The 19,831-nt window shown below is 55.2% G+C and overlaps 1 protein-coding gene across 5 annotated transcripts in view; it reads right to left on the minus strand.

Moving 5' to 3' along the window:
- The window catches only part of LOC101433468 (disks large homolog 5), a 136,590-nt gene that overhangs the window by 5,874 nt on the left and 110,885 nt on the right, over positions 1-19,831 (minus strand). For 4 of the 5 annotated variants that reach the window (XM_058299298.2, XM_058299302.2, XM_058299301.2 and 1 more), the window contains 13 exons: positions 18,386-19,399; positions 17,546-17,669; positions 17,004-17,148; positions 15,637-15,749; positions 14,861-14,950; positions 14,436-14,586; positions 11,126-11,288; positions 10,709-10,842; positions 9,881-10,027; positions 9,134-9,317; positions 8,413-8,561; positions 7,426-7,596; positions 6,596-6,792 (listed from right to left, as the gene is read on the minus strand). In XM_058299298.2, coding sequence (XP_058155281.1) covers positions 6,596-6,792; positions 7,426-7,596; positions 8,413-8,561; positions 9,134-9,317; positions 9,881-10,027; positions 10,709-10,842; positions 11,126-11,288; positions 14,436-14,586; positions 14,861-14,950; positions 15,637-15,749; positions 17,004-17,148; positions 17,546-17,669; positions 18,386-19,399 — 2,782 coding nt within the window. The remainder of the gene's footprint in view (positions 1-6,595; positions 6,793-7,425; positions 7,597-8,412; positions 8,562-9,133; positions 9,318-9,880; positions 10,028-10,708; positions 10,843-11,125; positions 11,289-14,435; positions 14,587-14,860; positions 14,951-15,636; positions 15,750-17,003; positions 17,149-17,545; positions 17,670-18,385; positions 19,400-19,831) is intronic. The other variant, XM_058299300.2, reaches the window with a different exon arrangement.

Raw genomic sequence — 19,831 nt, forward strand, 5'->3', positions numbered from 1 at the left:
CCAGGCCTGGTCCACGGGGTGTGAGCAGCTGCAGCTCCCACTTCCCAGCTCCCTCCCCATCGGCTGGGATGGAGGGTGCTGGAGCCAGCCCTGGCCAGAGCCAGCCCTGACCACCGAGGTGAAGACAGGCCTTTGGAAACGGCCGCAAGACAGAAGGGAACTGGGCCCCCGGATGGACCCCACAACACAGCGCCTCCCCCAGGCCACCCACCAGCTTGGACAGTTAGAGGTGACAGAAACAAGCTTCCCATCAAGTTTAAGACACTGTTGTTCGGTCTCAGTGAAAGCAGTTGAAGCAGCATACACTGCACCCTGCGTCCCACATAATGGACACAAAAGCCCTGGCAGAATACTGTGCCTCAAAACCTGCAAGCATCTTCTTTGCATCCAGCTGGTTCAAGTCACCGCGTTGGCATCTCAGAAGTACAGAGTGCACAATAGAAAGCTCAGACTCTGCCTGGCACCAGGAGATAACCGATGTGAAGAGACAACACAAGAGCTGCTTAACAATGCTAGGCAGCGGAACAAGGGCCTCCAGATAGCAGCAGGGGGTGGAACAAACGCTAGGGGTTGGAGTAGGGGATGAAGAGGCCACCAGAAGGCCCGGGAGTGGGAGGGATGACAGCTGGGCCCGAGGCGGAGCATGGAGGGATGTGCAGGGCGCCAGGTGAGGGCGAGGGCCAGCGCCAGGCTGAGCAGCAGGCAGGCCTGAGGGTGAGGCTGAGCAGGTCTCCCCGCTCCCTCAACCCGCCCCAAGCGCGGCTTTTTTGACTGCCAGTTGCCCACGCCCATCCACGTGGCTCTCTAAACAACCTAGTGTTCCACAGAAGGCCAGAGTCACAAGACAATCTGTTTTAAAAAAAAGTGAGGGAGGATGTGGTGGTCAAATAAGCTTGGAAAACACCACACACATCACATTCATCACCCGAGAACCTCCACGCGTTTGAGGAAAGTGTCTAAGGAGTCCCCGGAAAAAGATCTTCCTCCAAGAAGAGATGAACATCTTCTTGCGTAAAGAAAAAAGAAGTTACAGATAAAGCTAAAGTCCTCTCTGATGCCCGTTTCCCAATCCTGGTCCCCTACTGGCCTCTTCAGAGGTGACTAATATTATGGGATGGAAGCATACCCTTCCAGTCATTTTGTTATTCTCAAACGTTGATTTTTATATATTCATAAAACTATATAATATATTGCTATTGCATGTGTTTGACAAAAATAGCATGATAATACATTCTGCAACTCTTTGACTTAGTGTTCTGTTTCTGGAATGCACCCAAGCTGATTCAGACATATCTCATTTACTCCTTTTGAGCATCACGAATATGCATCCATTCCCCCGTTTCTGGACATTAAATCAGTATTTCCCTTAACTTACTTGAACAAGAACCATATTCTCTTAACTACTGTTAACACCCATTTAACAGATGCACGTTCCTCCCTGACTAATCCCCATCAGAAGTCCTCACAATTACAGAATCGTAGGGCTAGAGAGCATCTTTCCTATCACTGAATATAACCAGGTAAGTTAGAGGCCCAAAGAACTGTGGGCCATCCGAGGTCACAGCTAACCAGGGCAGAGCAGAGGGGTGGTCTCAGGGGCTCCATCCGTACCGTAATGACCTCTTGAAAAGGAAGCACCAGTGCTCAGTGCATAGCCCTGAGACATGCCTGCACAGGTCCCTAAGGGGTCAGGGACAAGGCCAGCCCATCCTCCCTGGCGGGGAACAGCCCATGACGGTGGGTGCGCAATCACGAGGAGGAGGTCTTCTGGGGACACACGTGGCAGCTGGAACCAATGAACTAAAGCAGAAATTCAAATGCCACATAAAAGAAGAAACACCTTTCTGGAGGCATCACAGAGCTGTTGAGGCAACCAGGATTTGAGATGCAAGATCCTGGGGAGAAGGGAACCCCGAAACAGTAAGCCTCCCTCCGACAGAGCATTTGCAGTTTTTGGAGTAAAAGCGAGAGGCAAAGAAGCCAGCAGAGCTGTTGGCAACCACCAAACAGGTGAGACGAAATATAGTTTAGGACTGCCAAGGCAGCCAGGGCTTGAGGGGTCAGGATTCCAGAGAGAAGGGAGAGGCAAAGAACTAAGCCTGATATTCACCCGTTTTTCCTTAAAGTCATTTGCCAAACTCCTAAGCAGAGAAAAGAAGCTGAGAGTTTAAGAAAGTCACTAAATTGCAGAACTGAGGTCCCTGCAGTCTCATGGTGCTGAGGAGACAGAGTCAGGGAGTCAAGGACAGCTAGCAAGGAGGGGCCTAAATGACACCCCAGGCTCAGACAGGACCACTGAAGGGCCACGCCTAGATTTCAGGATGAACCTCCAACTGCACAAAAGCTGCAGCTCAGCCTCAGGTCCGTTCAGAGCCTGCCTGCAGCAAGGTGACCCGCCACCGCTCTGGAGGACAGGGCCCCAACAATTTCCTAACTGCTGACATTTCAACCAAAGATGACCAGGTATTCCAGGAGAAAAAAGAAAGACAATAGGAGACTCACAGATAACCAGGAAGAATGATGACCCAGTCTTTAAAATTAATGTGATTGATACGTTTAAGAAAACAGATAACAAGAAGGAAAATTTCACCAGGGAATTAAAATCTACTAATGATGAAGCAAATGAAAACGCTAGAATTAAAAGATGCAATTTATGAAATTAAGAACATACTGGACACGACAGAAGAGGAGATTAAGGAACTAGGGAAAAAGGCCGGTAGAAAACATCCATACTGGAGCATAGAGAGAAGAAAAGAGACAGAAAATAGAGAAAAAAACATGTCAAAGATAAACGGGCATGGTCAAAAGCACAAAGGAACAGGAGTAGAGCAGAAAGGTAGGTAGTGGTTGAAGAACCACGATTTTATTTTATTTTTTTTAATGGTGGAAATAATTGAAAAGCCTAAAACCTAGGGCCATTCTAACAAATAACCAACAATTATTTGAGTGACATTCTGCCAGGCACTGTCAGGGAGACCAACCTAGATCCTCATGACGTGGAATAAGGAAGCTCTGATGCTTATGAATGTGGGAAAGCACTGACGAAAACAGTAAATATTAAAAAGGGTATTAAACTGCACACACATGTATATATGTAGTTATGTATGTATGGACAAGTGTGTTTAATACAGTACAATAACTATGCAAAAAAAAAAAAAAAAAACCTATGGAAAAAAGACACCGCAGTAAGATACACCAAAATATTACAGATTTAAAAACAAAAAGAAACGATGGCCAGAATTTTCCAAAACTGACCAAAGTGTCAAGCTACAGTATTCAAGAAAGTGTTAAAAACTCCCCAAGCAGGATAATCGTAAAGAAAACTGAAGACAAATCTTAAAAGCAATGGGGGGTTGGGGAGCAAAATATTACCTTCAACAATAGGGGTATGAAAAATGACTTCTCTCCAGAAACCAGAAACAGCAGGCTCTTCAAAACCATATTCAGGTCCTAATGCCCAGAACTTGTTACTATTACCTTACATGGCAAAAGAGGTGATGCAGTTAAGGATAGCAAGAGGAGGAGCTTACCTGGGTGAGCCCTAAATGCAATCACGGGTGTCCTTGTAAGCGGCAGATACACATGGCAGAGAAGATGGAGCAGAGGGAGAAAGATGCGGGTGCTGTGGTCACAGGCCACGGAAGGCCAGCTGCCACCAGACCTGGAAGAGGCAAGGAAGGACCCGCCCCAGAGCCTCAGAGGGAGCCTGACTCTCCTAACATCGGATTTCAGTCCAGAGATGCTGCGTAGGACTTCTGGCCTCTGGGCTCTGAGAAAAGTGCGTATTGTTTTCAGCCACGTGGTTTGTGGTAATTTTGTTATGATGGCCCAAGGGCAATGAATGTATCATGAAAGCCAGGAGACAGTCAATAATACCTTTAAACTGATTAAACAAAACACCTGTCCATCTAAAACTCTATACTATCCCCAGTGAAAATCATCTTCAGAAATGATGGCGAAACAGACATTTTCAGACAAACTGAGAGACTTCATCAACAACAAACCTGTTCTACAAGACATACTGAAGGGAGGTGTTCAGCAGAAAGAAAACAAAATCAGAAGTAAACACATAACTGCAAGAAGGAATGAAGGGGGAAACGGACTTGGCCCAGTGGTTAGGGTGTCCGTCTACCATATGGGAGGTCCGCGGTTCAAACCCCGGGCCTCCTTGACCTGTGTGGAGCTGGCCCATGAGCAGCGCTGATGCGCGCAAGGAGTGCCGTGCCACGCAGGGGTGTCCCCCGCGTAGGGGAGCCCCACACGCAAGGAGTGCACCCGTAAGGAGAGCCACCCAGCACGAAAGAAAGCGCAGCCTGCCCAGGAATGGCGCCGCACACACTTCCCATGCTGCTAACGACAACAGAAACGGACAAAGAAACAAGACGCAGCAAAAAGACATAGGGAACAGACAACCGGGGGAGGGGGGGAATTAAATAAATAAATAAATCTTTTAAAAAAAAGAAGGAATGAAGGGTAATGGAAAGAGTAAGTATAAGTGAACAGTTGGCCGGCAAATCAATAATACTCTCTTGTGTTTAAAGTATACATAGAATTATAATGTGAATACAAAAGGTGGGAAGGAGGTAAATGAAATTACAGTATTCTGATGATCTAGAATCTTTCCTTATAACTTATATCAGTAGTAAGTCAGCGATGCATGTTGTGTAGTCTACTGTAACCCCACAAAGGAATAAAATGAAAATGAATAACTTTAAAAACTAAGAGATGAGGAAAAGGGTGGGATGAAATAGCAAACATACTTGATTAATACAAAAAAAAAAAACCCAAGAAGGAAAAAGAGGCAAGAAAAATAGAAAACAAATAGACAATAAATGTAAATCCAAATGTATCAGTAATTACATTTCATGTAATGGATGAAATACTCTTATTGAGTGACCAGAACAATTACATGTATGTTCAGGCTGTGAAAACTCTCTATGTTGTTCATGTCTCAGTAAATGTTGTGCCCTTTTCTGTACATATATTTCAGTAGAATTTTTTAAAAAGACATATGGTCACAGTGGATTAAAAAAAAAAATCCATATGCTACTTGTAAGAGATATTTAAATATGAAAAGACAGGAAGAATTCAAAGTAAAAGGATGGGAAAAGATGACCCAGAAGAAAACTCGTAGAACTGAATCAGACAAAATAGATTTCAATGCAAGAAACATGACAGACCTAAAGACATTTCACAATGATAAAAGGGTCAATTTACCAGAAAGATATGTATTAATTTAAAATGTACTTAATGACAATTTCAAAAATTGTCATGCAAAATTGAAGGACTAAAAGGAAGATTTGACAAATGGCTGTTTTTCAAAGATATATACATATCTAGGACATACCCCAAATACACTGGAGACGGTGCCTGCGAGAGGGAAGAAGGGGACAGGGGACAGCAGGCAGCGAGGAATGAAGGAAAACCCAAACGAGGGAGAAGCGTAGCCCTAGCCCTAACTGAGGCGCTGGCAAACTTTTCCTGTGAAGGGCACGGGAGTATGCATTTCAGACCAATGGCAAAGCTGAGCGAGACTGGGGTAACAGTCCCTTTCACATTTTATATTTAAAAACATAAAAACCACCCTTAGCTCGCAGGCGCAGAAAAACAGGCAGGCAGACCAGGCCCCCGGGCTCTAGTCTTAACGGAGAGTAATGGGGAGCCCGGGACCCAGGGTGTGGGTAACTCCACTCTCTGAGCCCCAGGCCTCCATTTTAAACACAGAGGAGAAGGGACAGGAAAGGGAGGGAAGAAGGAAGCCACCCCCCCTTCTGTTCCCAGTGGCCCCTGCCCGCCCTTCCCCTGCACGCCGTGCCTGCCCTGCGCCATGCCCGCCATGCCCCGTGCCCGTCCTGCCCCTGCCCGCCCTGCACCGTGCCCGCCCTGCCTGGCTGGCACACATCCTAGGGCTACAGGCCAAAACCAGAGCAGCCTTGGGAAGGGCCTGCTTTACAGGACAAATGCACCCTCCCCTCGAGGCCGTCTGCCAGGGTCCACCTGACCTTCCCTGATACTTGACACCAAGGACCTGCGGAGATGGGTGGCCCTGGGTCACCACCAAGCAGCCTGAAACGCAGCCATTCTGGAAGCAACGTCCCTGAGCAAAGACTGCTTTCGGCCTCCCCACTGCCCATCTTTGTCTCTCCCTTACTAACAGGGTTTCCTGTAACGTTGAGGCCACAATGCACCCAGCCAAATCCCTCTTTCCCCATGTCCCTGGCAGATGAGAGTGGTCAGTGAGATACAAGTGGAAGCCACAGCATGGGGCTGTGATTTAAAGAGAGTTGTCAGGCAGAGGTCCAGCCTCCTTCCTGCCACCTGAAACAAAGACATGATGGCTAGAGCTGCAAGGACACACATGGTGACCACAGGGAAGCCCCAAGACCAGAGCCACATACTATGGGTGGCAAGCAAAATGATCATAGACTCTGAAAACTGCAGTGCCACCCAACCAACCCAGATGCCTGCCACCAGCCTTCTTGCATTTGAAAGAAAAATAGACCCTGTATTGCTTAAGCCACTGTCTTGAGGCTTAAGTGATACACCTCAACCCAAATCCTGAGAGTCCACTGGAAAACCAAGTTTAGCCACTTGCCTTCAAAGAGTGGAATGGAGTCATTGGAAAAGGCGTCCAAGGCCAGGAGATCCCTCCCTTCTTTGGACCCACTGCGCTTGTGCTTATGTTTCCTTCGAAAGAAGGACCTGCGTGCGGCGGCCGACAGCGTCTTTGCAGCGTTGTTATCATCTTTGACTTCGGACATGCTGAGCCTCCTGGAGAATTCTTGGTCCATCCTGTGGCCGCAGAGAATGGCAGTGCTGGGCAAGGCCGCCGGGACCATCTCCCTGCCCACACTGCTTGGTGAGGAAGGCAAGAGCCGACACAGGACCAGGGCCTCTTCCAGGGCTCCCCTTTGCAGGTTTCATAGCTACTTCGCCCAGCCCACCACCGAGGACCCCTTCACCCACCTTTGCAGGGGGTTGCACAAACACCAGTGCTAGGGGCCAGCTCTTAGGAATTTCTACCACTTTCTACTCGGATCAGTGTCAAAGGAACTGCCACGAAAGCCCTCGCTTAATAGCATTTTCTTGAGCCTGTTTTCCTTTTTTTTTTAGGAGGTACCAGGGATTGAACCTGGGACCTTGTACATGGGAAGCAGGTGCTCAAACCTCTATGCTACAGCTGCTCCCCAGATTAACAGCATTTAAAGTTATGCTTCCTGAGTCACCACTGTCTCTCTGCACAATTCTGATTTATGCCAGGGGCAGTTCCTTAGATAATTGATCTTGGCCAATCAGAGGTGGGAACGAGCAGCTTAGCCCTCCCCGCAGCCCCGGCCCCTGCCCTTCATCCCTGGGACAGCTCCGTGGCTGGCGGCCCACTCTGCCCCTGCCCAAACCCCCAGCCCGGGGCTGGAGAAGACATACACATATTTGCTGGGAATCTGCCCGCGCTGGATCTTCTGGGCGTTCTCGTCCAGCTGCCAGGCCATCCAGTAGCCAAACGTGCCCTGGGGCAAGGTGTCATCAATATAGAGGATGTCATCCTTCTTAAAGCTCAGCTCATGCTCCACCTCTGCCAGCCGGTCGTACAGGGCCCTGGGTGGATTGAGGATGCGATCAGGGGGAGCTGCACCCTGAAGGAGCCACCCCCCAAGACTGCTCTCCTGCACTGTGCTTCCCCCAGACCAAAAAGTCATTCCAGAAACTGGAGCTGGGTCTTCCCACTCTGCAGCGGCTCCCTGAAGGCGGGCACCCGTGCTCTGCACAGGAGGACGAAGGTGGTGCCTTCCCCTAGGACTAGGGCAGCACCGTCTCCTTCAGACTGAGAACTTCTGGCCAAGACCTGAGGCCCTGCCCTCCCCTTCCAAATGGGTCTTCTTGCATGCCTTCCCTCCTGAAGGCAAGGGCCACGGTTCCTACAGACTGGAGACCCCGCAAGATGGAAATAGGCCATGGAGACAGGGAAATGCACCACATGGTACTTCAGGATCAGTGGTTCTTAATTTTGGGGGGGTCTCAGATCTGAGGGATCATGAAGAAAGCTAAAAGTCCCTCCCAGGAAATGCTTAATCCTGTGCCTGCACCCACACCATGTCACAAGGCACCCCAACGTCCACATGCACACTGCTGGGCAAGACGGGAAGGGGAGGAGGGCAGACCAGAGGGAAAGGGGGATCTGTGGCCTCCAAATCCCCCCAGGCCCTAAGCCCCAAATAAGGAAGCCCACCTGCTCCTCAAAGCCCGCAAGGGTGTTTCGAAGTCACAAGCACCGTGCTGTGACTTGCAGATCAGGGGGTCAAGTAACAGCTACCACGGCCCTACCCTTAGGAGGCAGGAAGCACAGGGGCACTGACGAGGAAAGGAGCGCCACTGGAGGCCCCTCCCCTGGCCCCGACCCCCCAGGCCCGGCACCTGATGTAGAAGCTGTCGCCAGGCAGGCCCTTGATCCTGGTGAACTCCTCGGGCCGGTACTGCACCTTCAGGCGGACGCTGTCCTTGGGCTTCAGCATCTCCACGTAGACCTCCTCCACCGTCTTGCTCCGGACGTCCAGGGAGCCGTACTGCCCGGGGACGAGGGGGGTTGGGGTCAGAAGGGCAGAAACCAGGGGGCGGCCTGGATAGCCAGGAGAGGCCAGTGTGGCGAAGAGGCAGAGAACCGACATCCCCCTACCTGGGAGCCCCCCTGCCTCCCCTCTGGAGGAAGGGCTGAATCCTTGGGGTCTCCCCCAGTGCCCAGGAAAAGCCACGTTCGAGTCCTCGTGCAAGTATGAGATATTTGAAATACAGCACTCCCTCTCGTTGCACTTGAACCTTTAAATATCTATGCACCAACTCTTCATCAAAAGGGGACCCTGTGCAGGGGAGGTACAACTCTCCCCGTCAAATCTGAGGCTGCTGCGCACAAGAGCAGAGCATCTTCTCCTGGACCCCCGCAGCCAGGCTGGGGGGCTCTGCCCACAGCTTCTCAGAGGCCTGCCCGGCTTCCCAGGGGTCTACCCAGAGGGTCTATGCAGCACCCTGAGTTTATGAGGGTTTAAAATAAAATCACCCAGGAGTCACCCGGCATCAAGTCTGCGCTGTCTGTCCCCGGGGCCATCTGAGACAGACCCCCAGGGTGCAGCTAAGGACTCACCTCGAGGAGGAGGTCCCCTGGCACGAGGCCGTCGGGACCCCTGGCAGGGCTGTCATCCTCCACCTCGGCCACAAACACCCCGTGCAGGTTCCCGCCACATAAGTGCACCCCGAGCTCCAGCTGAGACTTTTTGATGAAGATGACTCGCGGCTCTGGGGTCTTCTTGTTGGCATCTCCCACCATCCTTTCGGGAAGAAAAACGAAGTTGCTCGATCACGCACAGACGGGGAGGCGGGCACGGGCAAGTCAGAACTGCGGCTGATCCGGACCCGGGCTCTACTTGCCTCATGGTCTCCCGCCTCCCCCTGCCGCCCTCCTGCAGCCTTTCAACTGCGCCACTGAGCCTGTGCCCAGGACCACCGCCCTCTAAAGCAGGAGCTCCCTGGGGGTGAAACTGCTCTGACGGCCCCAACCCAGAGCCTGATAAACAAGTGAGGGATAAAAGGAAAAGAGAGAGGAGAGGTGGGGCAGAGAGGGAGTCAATGGGAAAATGAGAAAAAAGAAGGGGGGGAGGAAAAGAGCGGCTATGGCATGCACCTCCCCGCCCCTACCAACACCAAAGACCCGGTGTGCGGCTGGGGTGGCTGGGGTGGCTGGCAGCTGGTGGGGACGCAGCAGCTGGGGGGTGGGGAGGGCTGGCAGCAGCCCCAGGCCCACGCGCTCAGAGGAAGAGCTGGGGCTCACAAGGACCCCCCGCCTGGCTGCCCGCACAAAGGGAGGGCTCCCAGCCCGTGCCGGCTGGCTGACCTGGAGCTGGGCGCGCTCTGCTTGCACGGGGGCGTGCCAGGGCCCTCGTTCTGCTCCATCAGGGGATCGATGGCAGAGGCGTGTTCCGGGGTGGTGGCACCGCTTCCCTGGAGCGCGGAGTGGGTGCTCGCAGGGTCCAGGTGGGAACTGGAGCGGGGAGGGGCAGGGAGAATGAGGGGCAGCCGCCCAGAGCCACACCCCTCCAGTGACAACGCGGGCCCTAAGGGGGAATGGGGTCCACGTGGGTCCTACCCTGAAGCCCAAGGAGATGCAGGTGCCTCTGAGCTTGGATGCGCGTGGCCGGTCACCTGCAGGAGGCGCCGGTCCACCTCTCCCCTACCCAGGGCCCACTATGTCCTCAACCCCGAGGTCCTCTCAGACCACCTCTGGCCTGATGCCTGCGGCACCCTGGTGACACGTGAATTCTCTGTCCCTTTTCCTTGGCTCATGTCTCGACCCCCCACTAAGCTGCAACGTGCTAGGCTACTGGAACCCTGTCTCCCCCTTCTCTCACCTGCCCCACGGCCCACAGCCCGGGGTAAGACACAGGCAGGGGCGCAGGGTCTGCTCAGGACAGAGTGTGCCTGAGAATCCCGCCCTGGGCTTCAGCCTCTGGCTACCCAGTGCGACCCTGGCCCACAGTTAACTCGCCCAGTGTCAGGAGGAGACATGTCCCTTTAAATGTCTCTCTCATCCAAAATCTAGGCTGGTCAACTCTCCTCCTCCCAGGAGCCGGAGGCCCAGGAGATGCAGCTGGTAGCCCTGCTCTCCAGCAGCTCGCCCGTCCCGCCCACTCCCCAGCCCACAGTCCAGGGCCTCCGGCCTCACCTGGAGCGTGAGTGGCTGCCCAGCTGGTGCATGTGTGGGTTGTACTGGGCCAGGATGGTGACAGTGTCGCACTGCTGCCCGATGATGAGCCGGGCCTGCTGCTCCGTGGCACTCCGCAGGTTTATGCCATTGAACTGGGGAGACACCCACAAAGGGCTGGGGACAGGATGTGGGGGGCGGGCTGGGCAACAGGGACATGGGGGGTGGGCTGGGGGATGGGCACATGGATGTGGGGGGAGAGCTGGGGGACAGGCACTTGGGGTGCAGGCTGGGGGATGGGGATGGGGACGTGGATGTGGGGTGCAGGCTGGAGGATGGGGATGGGGATGTGGGGGGTGGGCTGGCAGATGGGGAGGAGAGGAGGCCGAGGAGGAGAATGCTGCCACGAACATGCTACGGAGGGCAGCCCTCTCTCACCTCAAGTAACTGATCTCCGTACTCCAGGCCAGCCTGGTGGGCGATGCTTCCCCCGGTCACCTTGGAGACGTAGATCCCGCCCTTCTCACCACTCACGATGGAGATCCCCAGAGGTTCCAGGCCCTTGTGCACCTTGACGTGGCGTGGCTCCTCCACGTAAGGCCTTGGAAGAGAGCCAGCAGTTTGGGGGACTCAGATCCAAAGAGTTCTGGGGAAGGGTCTGTGCTCAGGCATGCAACTGGGCTATGCAAAAGAGGCCAGGGAGCGCGGGTGCTCCTGGGGTGACACAGGCGGGTGGAGGAGTGGCTACCCCAACTCTCTCATGACAAATGATGCACGTTCCTGCTACCTCGTGTAATGTGAACATGGCAGCAATGGACACCAAAGCACCCCATCCCAGAGACACGAGAACGGTCCGTGTGAACTATAAACACTGATACGTGCAGGAGAAAACCCTGAGATTCTCCATGTGAGCCGAGCTGCCTAACACAGTATGCAATTTACAAACTCCAGCAGGGTCCCAAGAACCCCTTCCTGGGAAAAGAGATGGCTTCTGGGGTGACAGTCCCTTGAGGAAAGACAGTATAAAATATCAGTTTTTATATTTATTGGCTACCCAGGGTGATGCAAATTGATCATGGCCCCCTTTAGACGGCTTGGGTTTGCAGCGGCAGTCGGCATGGAAGCCATGGAAAGACCATGCACTCGCTGCGCCCCCGGGGAGCCGCCCCCCACGCCCACAGGCACGGGGGAGAAGGACCTGGGCCCGGCAGCCACAGGCAGTCTCAGAAGAGGTCTGTGATGGTACGGATCGCAGGAGAGCTGAGATTACACCTCTGCCGGCACGGCCCTTCCCCCGGCGCCCTGCAGCGCTTCCCTCGGCCTCCCCAGCTCAGACCAGGCCTGGTCCGTGGCCAGGTCCTCTCCGTGACTCAACCTGCATCCAAACGCAGACGGTTTAGAGGTGCAAGACCTCAGAGAGCAGCTGCCCCCAAGAGGAGGTGCTCCAGCCGGGGACGCCACAGTCCTCCCTTAACACGCCACCCTCTGTGCCACTTCTAACCAGTACCCTTTCCTCAAAAGAGAAAAGGACAACTGTAAAATAACAGCCATTCAACAGAAGCCATGGAGCCGTCACAACTGACCTATCGATCACAACAACTCCTCTGGAAAGACGAACAGGACACACTGGGAAACGAGAAGGCAGGTCCGTACAGCACAGTTCCACTTCCACAAATGTGCACGTGCAAACTTACATGTATGCACATGCATGACGACATCTCCAGAAGGCCACCGACATGTTAACAAAGTGGACCTCTAAGTGAGGGCATGTGTGGTGATTTTGCTTGTTAATCTTCTGATTTTAATTTTTTAACATAAGCACAATTAATTTTTCTCAGGATAATGAGGTTGCATTTTTGTGAGCGGTTAAAACACTATTTCCTTGAAATCTTGTTCATTTTTTTAAGGTTCCTTTTAAATAGGTTTATAAAGTATACTTCATGTGACAAGGAGCTTAGAGTAAGTAAAAGATGTGACTATGTATAACAAATAAATAATGAAACAGGAATAAAATACACAGACACACACATCACAAACAGGTAGCAGTTATCAAATCTCTGGTTGATGAGATTAGTTTTTTCCTTCTCTCAGGAAAAAAAGGATTATTTTAAATAAGTGTTCTCTACTCTGATGACTTGTGTTTTTGTCCAATTTTCTATGAGTAGTTATATGATAGTATGCTTCAAAATCAGGGGTAAAAAGGATTTTTTTAGGAGGTACCAGAGACTGAACCCAGGACCTTACACATGGGAAGCAGGTGAGCTACATCCGCTCCCCAGGATTATTTTTCACACGTGTTGTCTGCTCTGGTTGCTCGTGTTTTCACATTTCTCTGATGAGGCCGTAAGCTCACGACACTTGTGTCCTTCCCAGTGGAGTCCCCAGCTCTCTGCACAGCACAGGGAGCGAAGGGATTACTGGACTGCGACACGACGAAACCCCCTCTACTTCTAAGGACGCACTGACTTCAGGGGAAGGTCTTGGTCTCGCAATGACCAGAGCCGGGGTCGAGAACCTCCAGCCCCGGCCCCACTCCTGCAGGCCGTGTCCCTGTGTGCACACATGGGAAATCCCCGTGGGTGAGGACCGGCCCTCCCCGTGGACTCACACTGTCCCCTAACGGGCCAGGCGCTGGTAAACGGGGACACACCCCTCTCCCAGGCTCTTGGGCTGTTTGACGAGGTCACGCTTTCGAGTCAAACACGAGATTTTCTTAACGGAGCCGCCCTCCCCGACCCTGCCGGCAAAGGTCACTTTTGAGGCTCACGGCTACAGAGGGTCTTCAGCTTTTTGGTCTCGCCTGGACAAGGGCAGCTGTGTTCTTTTTTACGTGATTAAATAAAGGCAAGTTCAAGTTTAATGAGATGGCCTAAAGACCCACACTCTGGACAGAACCTTCTAAATGTAAACACGATCCACCAAATCCCATTTGGAGGAACGACAGAGGGGGACGAGGTGTGTGTGGGCAGCGTGTCTGGAGGGGAGTACGGACTCATAGACGGGGCGGCCTCGGACAGACATGAGGCCTACAGTGAACCTAAGAGCGAAGCAGGGACTGGCCTGCACTTAAAATGAAACCACAGCTGGCTTAGCTGTACATTGAGGCTTTATATTCTTTCTTTGCCCCTTTATGTATGTTTCACAATAAAAGGTAGAAATAATAATAACCGAGAGCTATAGCTGTTCTGGGACCAAAGAACAAGGCAAAGAGTGAATCCCAACGCCCACTGCTAAGACGTGACACAGACAAAACACTACAACTTTCCAGCCTCAGTTTTCTCATTTGCAAAATGGGGCTAATGACAATCATAACGTCACTCACACTGGGGTTAGTCTGAGGCTCTCACGACTTAATACACTCACGGTGTTTACACAGAGCGACAGCCGCGGCCGTGGAGCCACCGTCGGGCTCGTGTCCAGCACCCTCCCCGCAGGCCCGCCGCACCCCCGCGGCACTCCGTGGAAGGAGCCCACCCTGTTCCTTGCCTTGTCACCTACATGTGCCCACCCCTGGGGGCACAGCAGGCTGGGCTACGGCTCCCACATCCCAAGGCCCCGTGGGTGGCACTAGGGACGCACCAGAGCAAGACGCGACCGAGCACCAGCGGAACCAAAACCCAGGTGGCCCAGTCGTGGGATCAAATAACAACGGACTCCACCAACCCCTGCTGTGCGCGCCCACGAGCCCCCGCTGCGGGATGCGCCGCCCACCAGTGTGGCCGTGACACGGAGCCCAGGCGGTCCTCACCGGTCCTTCCTGCGCTCCCCGAGGGACGCGGGGTTGACTGCGATCCTTGGCAGCGTGGAGGCCGAGGCCTGGGACTGGCTGCAAGAGGACAGGGTGTCGACGTTCAGGGGCGACCGAGGCGGCGTGCTGCACTCAGAATGCGACAGCGAACCTGCAAGAGAGCGCGGGAGCTCGTGGGCCACCATCATCTCCGGGGGCCCCGGCTGCCACGGCCAGGAGGAGGACGTGTCCCCGCCGCTGCGCGCCGCGGGGCCTGACCGCGCCGCAGGGCCTGGGTCCATCCCAAGTCGCCAAGCCCAGGGCTGACTCGGCAAACGCTGATCAACAGAAGCAGGTGCAAGTTATCAGCTGTACCCAGACACTCAACAGTGAGGAGAAAGGGAAAGAGCAGGGCTGGCACGGAGGGGGCTGCGAGAGGCGCCTACCTCGATCAGAGCCCATGACAGACCGGGGGTATCGGGGCGTCGACGGGATTTTAATGCGTTCCGCCTTGTACTGCAAGTTACTCGAAGACCCTAGAGTTCCAAGGGGATGAAACTTTAGTCCTACGATTAAACACCAGCCCTCACCACCAATTTGGAAGACCAGAGAGATGTACAATCACAACAAAACCTCTGAGCTGAGCCTTGCCATTCACCCCCTAGAGGTCTAAACGAGAGGAGATGGAGAAAGATAGGCGCTGAGCCCCTGTCCTTGAACGAGCCACACAGCCGATGGCCACTCCAGACGGGACCGCACAGGCAGGGACAGTGACCCAAGCCATGCAGCGGCCGCTCCGTCTTCTCTCCCCAACACCGTGAACCACCCCCTCAGGGTGTCTAGGGGGGACCTGCGAGACCCTACGTGGGGCTACGGTCCCCACAAGTGGACAGCAGTATGCCTCCCCCAGGTCGCGTGCAAGCTTGGGCGCCCAGAGCGAGGCTCCCTGGCCGCGGGATTCCTCTGGAGCTACTGCAGCAGGAAGGCAGCAGGGTCACTGAAGGAAGCGAAGAGACACAGGGAGCGGCTCTGAGCGGGGCAGGGTGGGACCGGCCCGCAAGGCGCTCAGCCCTGCGTGGAATTGAGCCCTGCGTGGAAACGAGCCGGCCTCCACGGGGGGTGGGCAGAGGCAGCGGGGAGCAGGCCACCCAGAGGCTCTGCCCACAGGGAAGGGGGAGGTAAGCGAGGGCGGGGTCCAGGCGACAGCAGCCGGCGCGGTTACCGAGGCGGGCGCTGGAGGGCAGCGAGTTGGAGCCGTGGGAGGCCCTCATCTCAGGGTCGTCGCTGCAGACCCGGGGGCTCAGGTCCAGGCTCAGACGTCCTTGGTGCTGGACACTGGGAGAGAACGAGAGGGGCGAGGGGGCTCAGGGAGGAAGGCCCGAGCGGGGCGCCCGGGGAAGACATGCGTGCGACGGGCGTCACCGACACCCCCTGGGCAGGCAGAGGGCGGCCCGCAGCCCTGGGACTCTGCTGCTCACGGGCAAACCGCTCCCGGGCAGAGGGCCCCTCGAGCAGCACAGAGGGCCACACAGCCGGAGCCGCCAGCCAAGTGCACTTCAGCCAGGGCTCCCGTGAAAAGGGGACTTCCGTATGGGAAAAGAGGGGCTCCCGAAGCCGACGGGCTCAGGCAGCTGGAACCACTCCTCCGAGGAGGTGGGCCAGGAGAGGCTGGCCCAGAGAGGGGGCTCTGTGCCTTGTTCAGAGGGCATGGCAGGTCACAGAAGGGGGGCTGGCCTGAGCACAACCCAGGGACGGCTCCTTCCAGCTGTGCAGAGAGGACGCCTCTTGCTTATGCCCTCCCTCCCACAGACCCCACCGGACTCGGGACAAAATCCAAACCTTTGCTTTCAGGCCCCTACGACCTGTGACCCCCTCCTGAGCCACCGTCCCGCCACACTCCAATCACTCTGCCCCCCAAGCCAGCGCACTGCCTGCTACCCTCAGCCCAGGCACCTACTTCTCTGCTCCCCCGGGGCACTCCCCAGTCTTGGGACAGCCAGCCTCCCTCCCGCCTCGCAGTCACCGCAGCAACCCCTGGTCCCCCCGCACCAGGCGGCCCGTCCTGCCTTCGAGTCACAGTCCAGCCTGTTGCCCTGTTTTCCCACTCCAGAGCCACCACCCTGCCTGCCTCCCCACACGTGAACACAGAGCACTGCCGGGCCAGCAAGCTCGTCCTTCAGTCCCCCGCTGCATCCCCTTGAAACCAGAACAGTCTGTGGCATCTAGGAGGTGCTCAGTAAATACTTGTCAAATAACTAGATGAATGAGCCCAAGAATGGCCTCGACCCAGCCCCCTCCTATGCGGCCATCTCCTCCTCCACGACAGGGTCAGTGCTGGCACTTAGCGCACAAACACGCTGTGGACACAAAGCCAGACCTGTAGGGAGGTCTGAGCCTCTGTGGGGTTCAAGGGCTTTACAGACCCCGTGCTGGTGGAGGGAGGGGCCACCTTTAAAGTGCACCTTCCAGGGGACCCCACGCTGCTCTAAGCCCCTTCCTGGCCAAACTGCCCACGAGCTCTGGGTGCCCGGCAGCCCGGGTAGGCTTGGACAGCAGGGGAGCCAGGGAGGTATGGGAGGGCTGGCATACCTGGGGTGCAAACCCTGGGGGCCCAGCTCTCTGGGGACGGGCGGGGAGCTGCAGGGGCCGAGCCTGTGGCTGCGCACGGTGTAGATGGGGTTCCTCAGGATGGAGCTCACGGCGGTGCTCGGTGTCACGCTCCGGGGGATGGTGCCTGGAAAGGGTCTGGGTGAGAACCACTGCCCCAGAGCCCCCCGTCGGCCCCGCGCCCAGCCCCTGGCCCTGAGCACCACCCAGAAGCTGCAGAGTAATTTGGGGAAAGGACTCACAAGTCCAAAAGGGCGCCAGCTGCCAATCCGCTACCCAGCAAAGAGCTACCTGCCTTTCTCCACCGGTAAAACGGACAAACCCACTTTAATGCTTCCACTTCCCGGCTCACACGGGGGATAAAGTGCTTTGAGAAATGACTGTCAGCGATGCCAGACAAAACATCACAGGCAGGGACCACCTCCAGTTCTTCAGGCTGTAAGCCAACGCCCCCCACCCTCCCAAGTCTGGGCAGACCCATGCGACCACACGGACCTCTGCCCCCACCCGCCTCATCAACTCACCCACAGACGCCCTGCTGGGGTAGAGCAGGGGGTTGCCGTGCCGACCGGAATGGCCTGGAGAGTAAGGGGACCACTCCGGGAGCTCCGGGGAGAGGTCACCACCTGCCGGGACACACTTCTGATCCTGAGGAAACAAAGGCAAGAGGCGACTGCTGGAAGCAGGCAGCGACGTGGGCGCGCCTGAAAGCTGACGTCTGCCCGGGAGCTCCTCCCGACACCAAGGCGCTGCTCGTTCACGTTGTGCAGACATTAACGGAAAGGCAAGAGCTTCCCTTAAAACCAATTCGGAAGAAAAGCAGAGACAGAATCCCTGTTCTTTCAAATAAAGAGGGCTTATGTGTAGAAATGGTGAGAACACGGGTGCTTCCAACACACAGTCACAGCCCGGCTTGCACCGTGTCGTGCTTCCTGTCCGCCAGGAGCGGCACAGCTTCCCTGAATGCTGCCCGCCACCTGTGGCATTCTCTTCCTTCTGGAAACGACTACAGCACACACCAAAACAACCACACTATCCCGGGCTGGCTGACCAGGTACGCCAGCCTGTCTCCCTAAACCTTTCAAGGCAAGTCTGCGCCACCGTGTTTTCTCACAGATGTTCAAAAGCTATTTGAATAAGCAAATCAAATGCTACTCCTAAGAAAGGGCTCCTCTTTTAGCTCCGCATTCCCACCTCCCATTGGGGCTGCTTCCCCCGCCACCTCCTCCACCCCTTTCCCTCCCCTCGGGCGAAGGAGCCAGGGCTAAGCAAGCTTGGGGACCTGGTGCAGGACGCCTTGGTGTGGCTCTCGACTGCTATGACCCCCCATTCCCACCAGGCCCCACTCCCAGGCAGAGCTCTACCTCCAGGAACGGAGCGGGAATGACCACTGGGGCGAGTTTGGGCCGAAAACTGGGAGCAGACTTGGGTCTGCGGCGCTTCTGGCCCAGCTCGTCAGCCTTCTGGGAGGTGAGGTCCTCGTCACAGGACTTCTTGGCCGGCAGGTAGGAGGAGTCCCCGTCACCTTCAGGGTAGTAGCTGGAGGCGATGCGGACCTTCGCCTTACGAGGGGGCGAAGTGCACGTGGGCTCCCCGGGGTCCGCGCCAGGGGGCAGGGCTGCCGGGGGGCTGGTGGATGGGGAGCTGCCCACCAGAGTGGCCTCTGACTCGGAGCTGGTCTCCAGTCTGTGCTGAAACTTCATGGAGTCGCTCCTCCTGGGAGGTTTTGGGGGTGTCAGGGGCCCCACTCTCTTGGAGGCCTGGGGAGAGTGAGCAGGGACGGGGAGAAGGTAGTCTATCTTGGGGGGTGTCTGGGGGCGTTTGAACGTGTTCGGGTCAAAGATGGACTTTCTTTGCTTTGGCTTCTTGTACACAGAGAGCTTCTCCGGCTCCACCACGGAGCTGAGCACGGCCTTGGGCCACGTCCCGCCACTGTTGGAGCTCTCAGTCTCTGCCTTATCCAGGGGGGCCTCGGACACCCCGCAAGGGCCCGCCTCTGTCTCAAAGGGCAGCAGGGGCCGCCGGCTGCACACATCCACCAGCCCATAGCCGCGCTCCCCGGAGAGGTCCGAGCGGAAGGAACTGGGGCTACGCTCCGCGGCGCCTGGGCAGGCCTGCGGGGAGCCCGGGAAGGGCCCCCCAGGGAACGGCTTGTGCAGGAAGGAGCTGCTGCCCCCAGGGGGGCCTGGCTCCTTCCTGTCCTCCAGCCTGTCCACGGAGAAGATGTCTGTCTGCGTGGAGTTGTTGTGCTGCATCAAGTTCCGTTTATTGTAAGCCTGGACCTCGGGGCCCTGCGCTCGGAAACTCAACATCTTATCCGAGTCCTTGATATTTTCAAAGATGTTCTGGCCACTCCATGAGGAGCTCTGAGGGAACACCTAAAGCAGAGGAGCGAGAGCGAGGGAGATGAGACTGCAGGACCTGAAATGGGCCACCCAAAGACCGAGAGGGGCTGATGCACACACCTGCATACACACTCACACACCCCCGTCTCTCTGGCAGGTGCGCCTTGCACCTGCAGTTCTCAGTCCTGGCCCCTTGGAACTCACATTAGCCACATGGTTCCTTTGAATCTGAGCACTTTCTGAATTTACCTGTACAACATCCTGCACATTTTTTTAAAAATTATTAAACATAAAAGCAAAATTACAGTGTTAAAAATACACAGCTCTTATCGAAACGGACAAGTAATTTTGTTCTATTATAAATTTTGCCAACTATGTAGAAAAATTAATAGGAAAGTACAATGAGCACCCATAAACCTACCATCTGGATTCAACATTTTACCAAGCTGTTTCTTCCTGTCTGAA

This window comes from Dasypus novemcinctus, chromosome 6, assembly GCF_030445035.2.
Source record: "Dasypus novemcinctus isolate mDasNov1 chromosome 6, mDasNov1.1.hap2, whole genome shotgun sequence".
NCBI classification, from domain to species: Eukaryota; Metazoa; Chordata; class Mammalia; order Cingulata; family Dasypodidae; genus Dasypus; species Dasypus novemcinctus.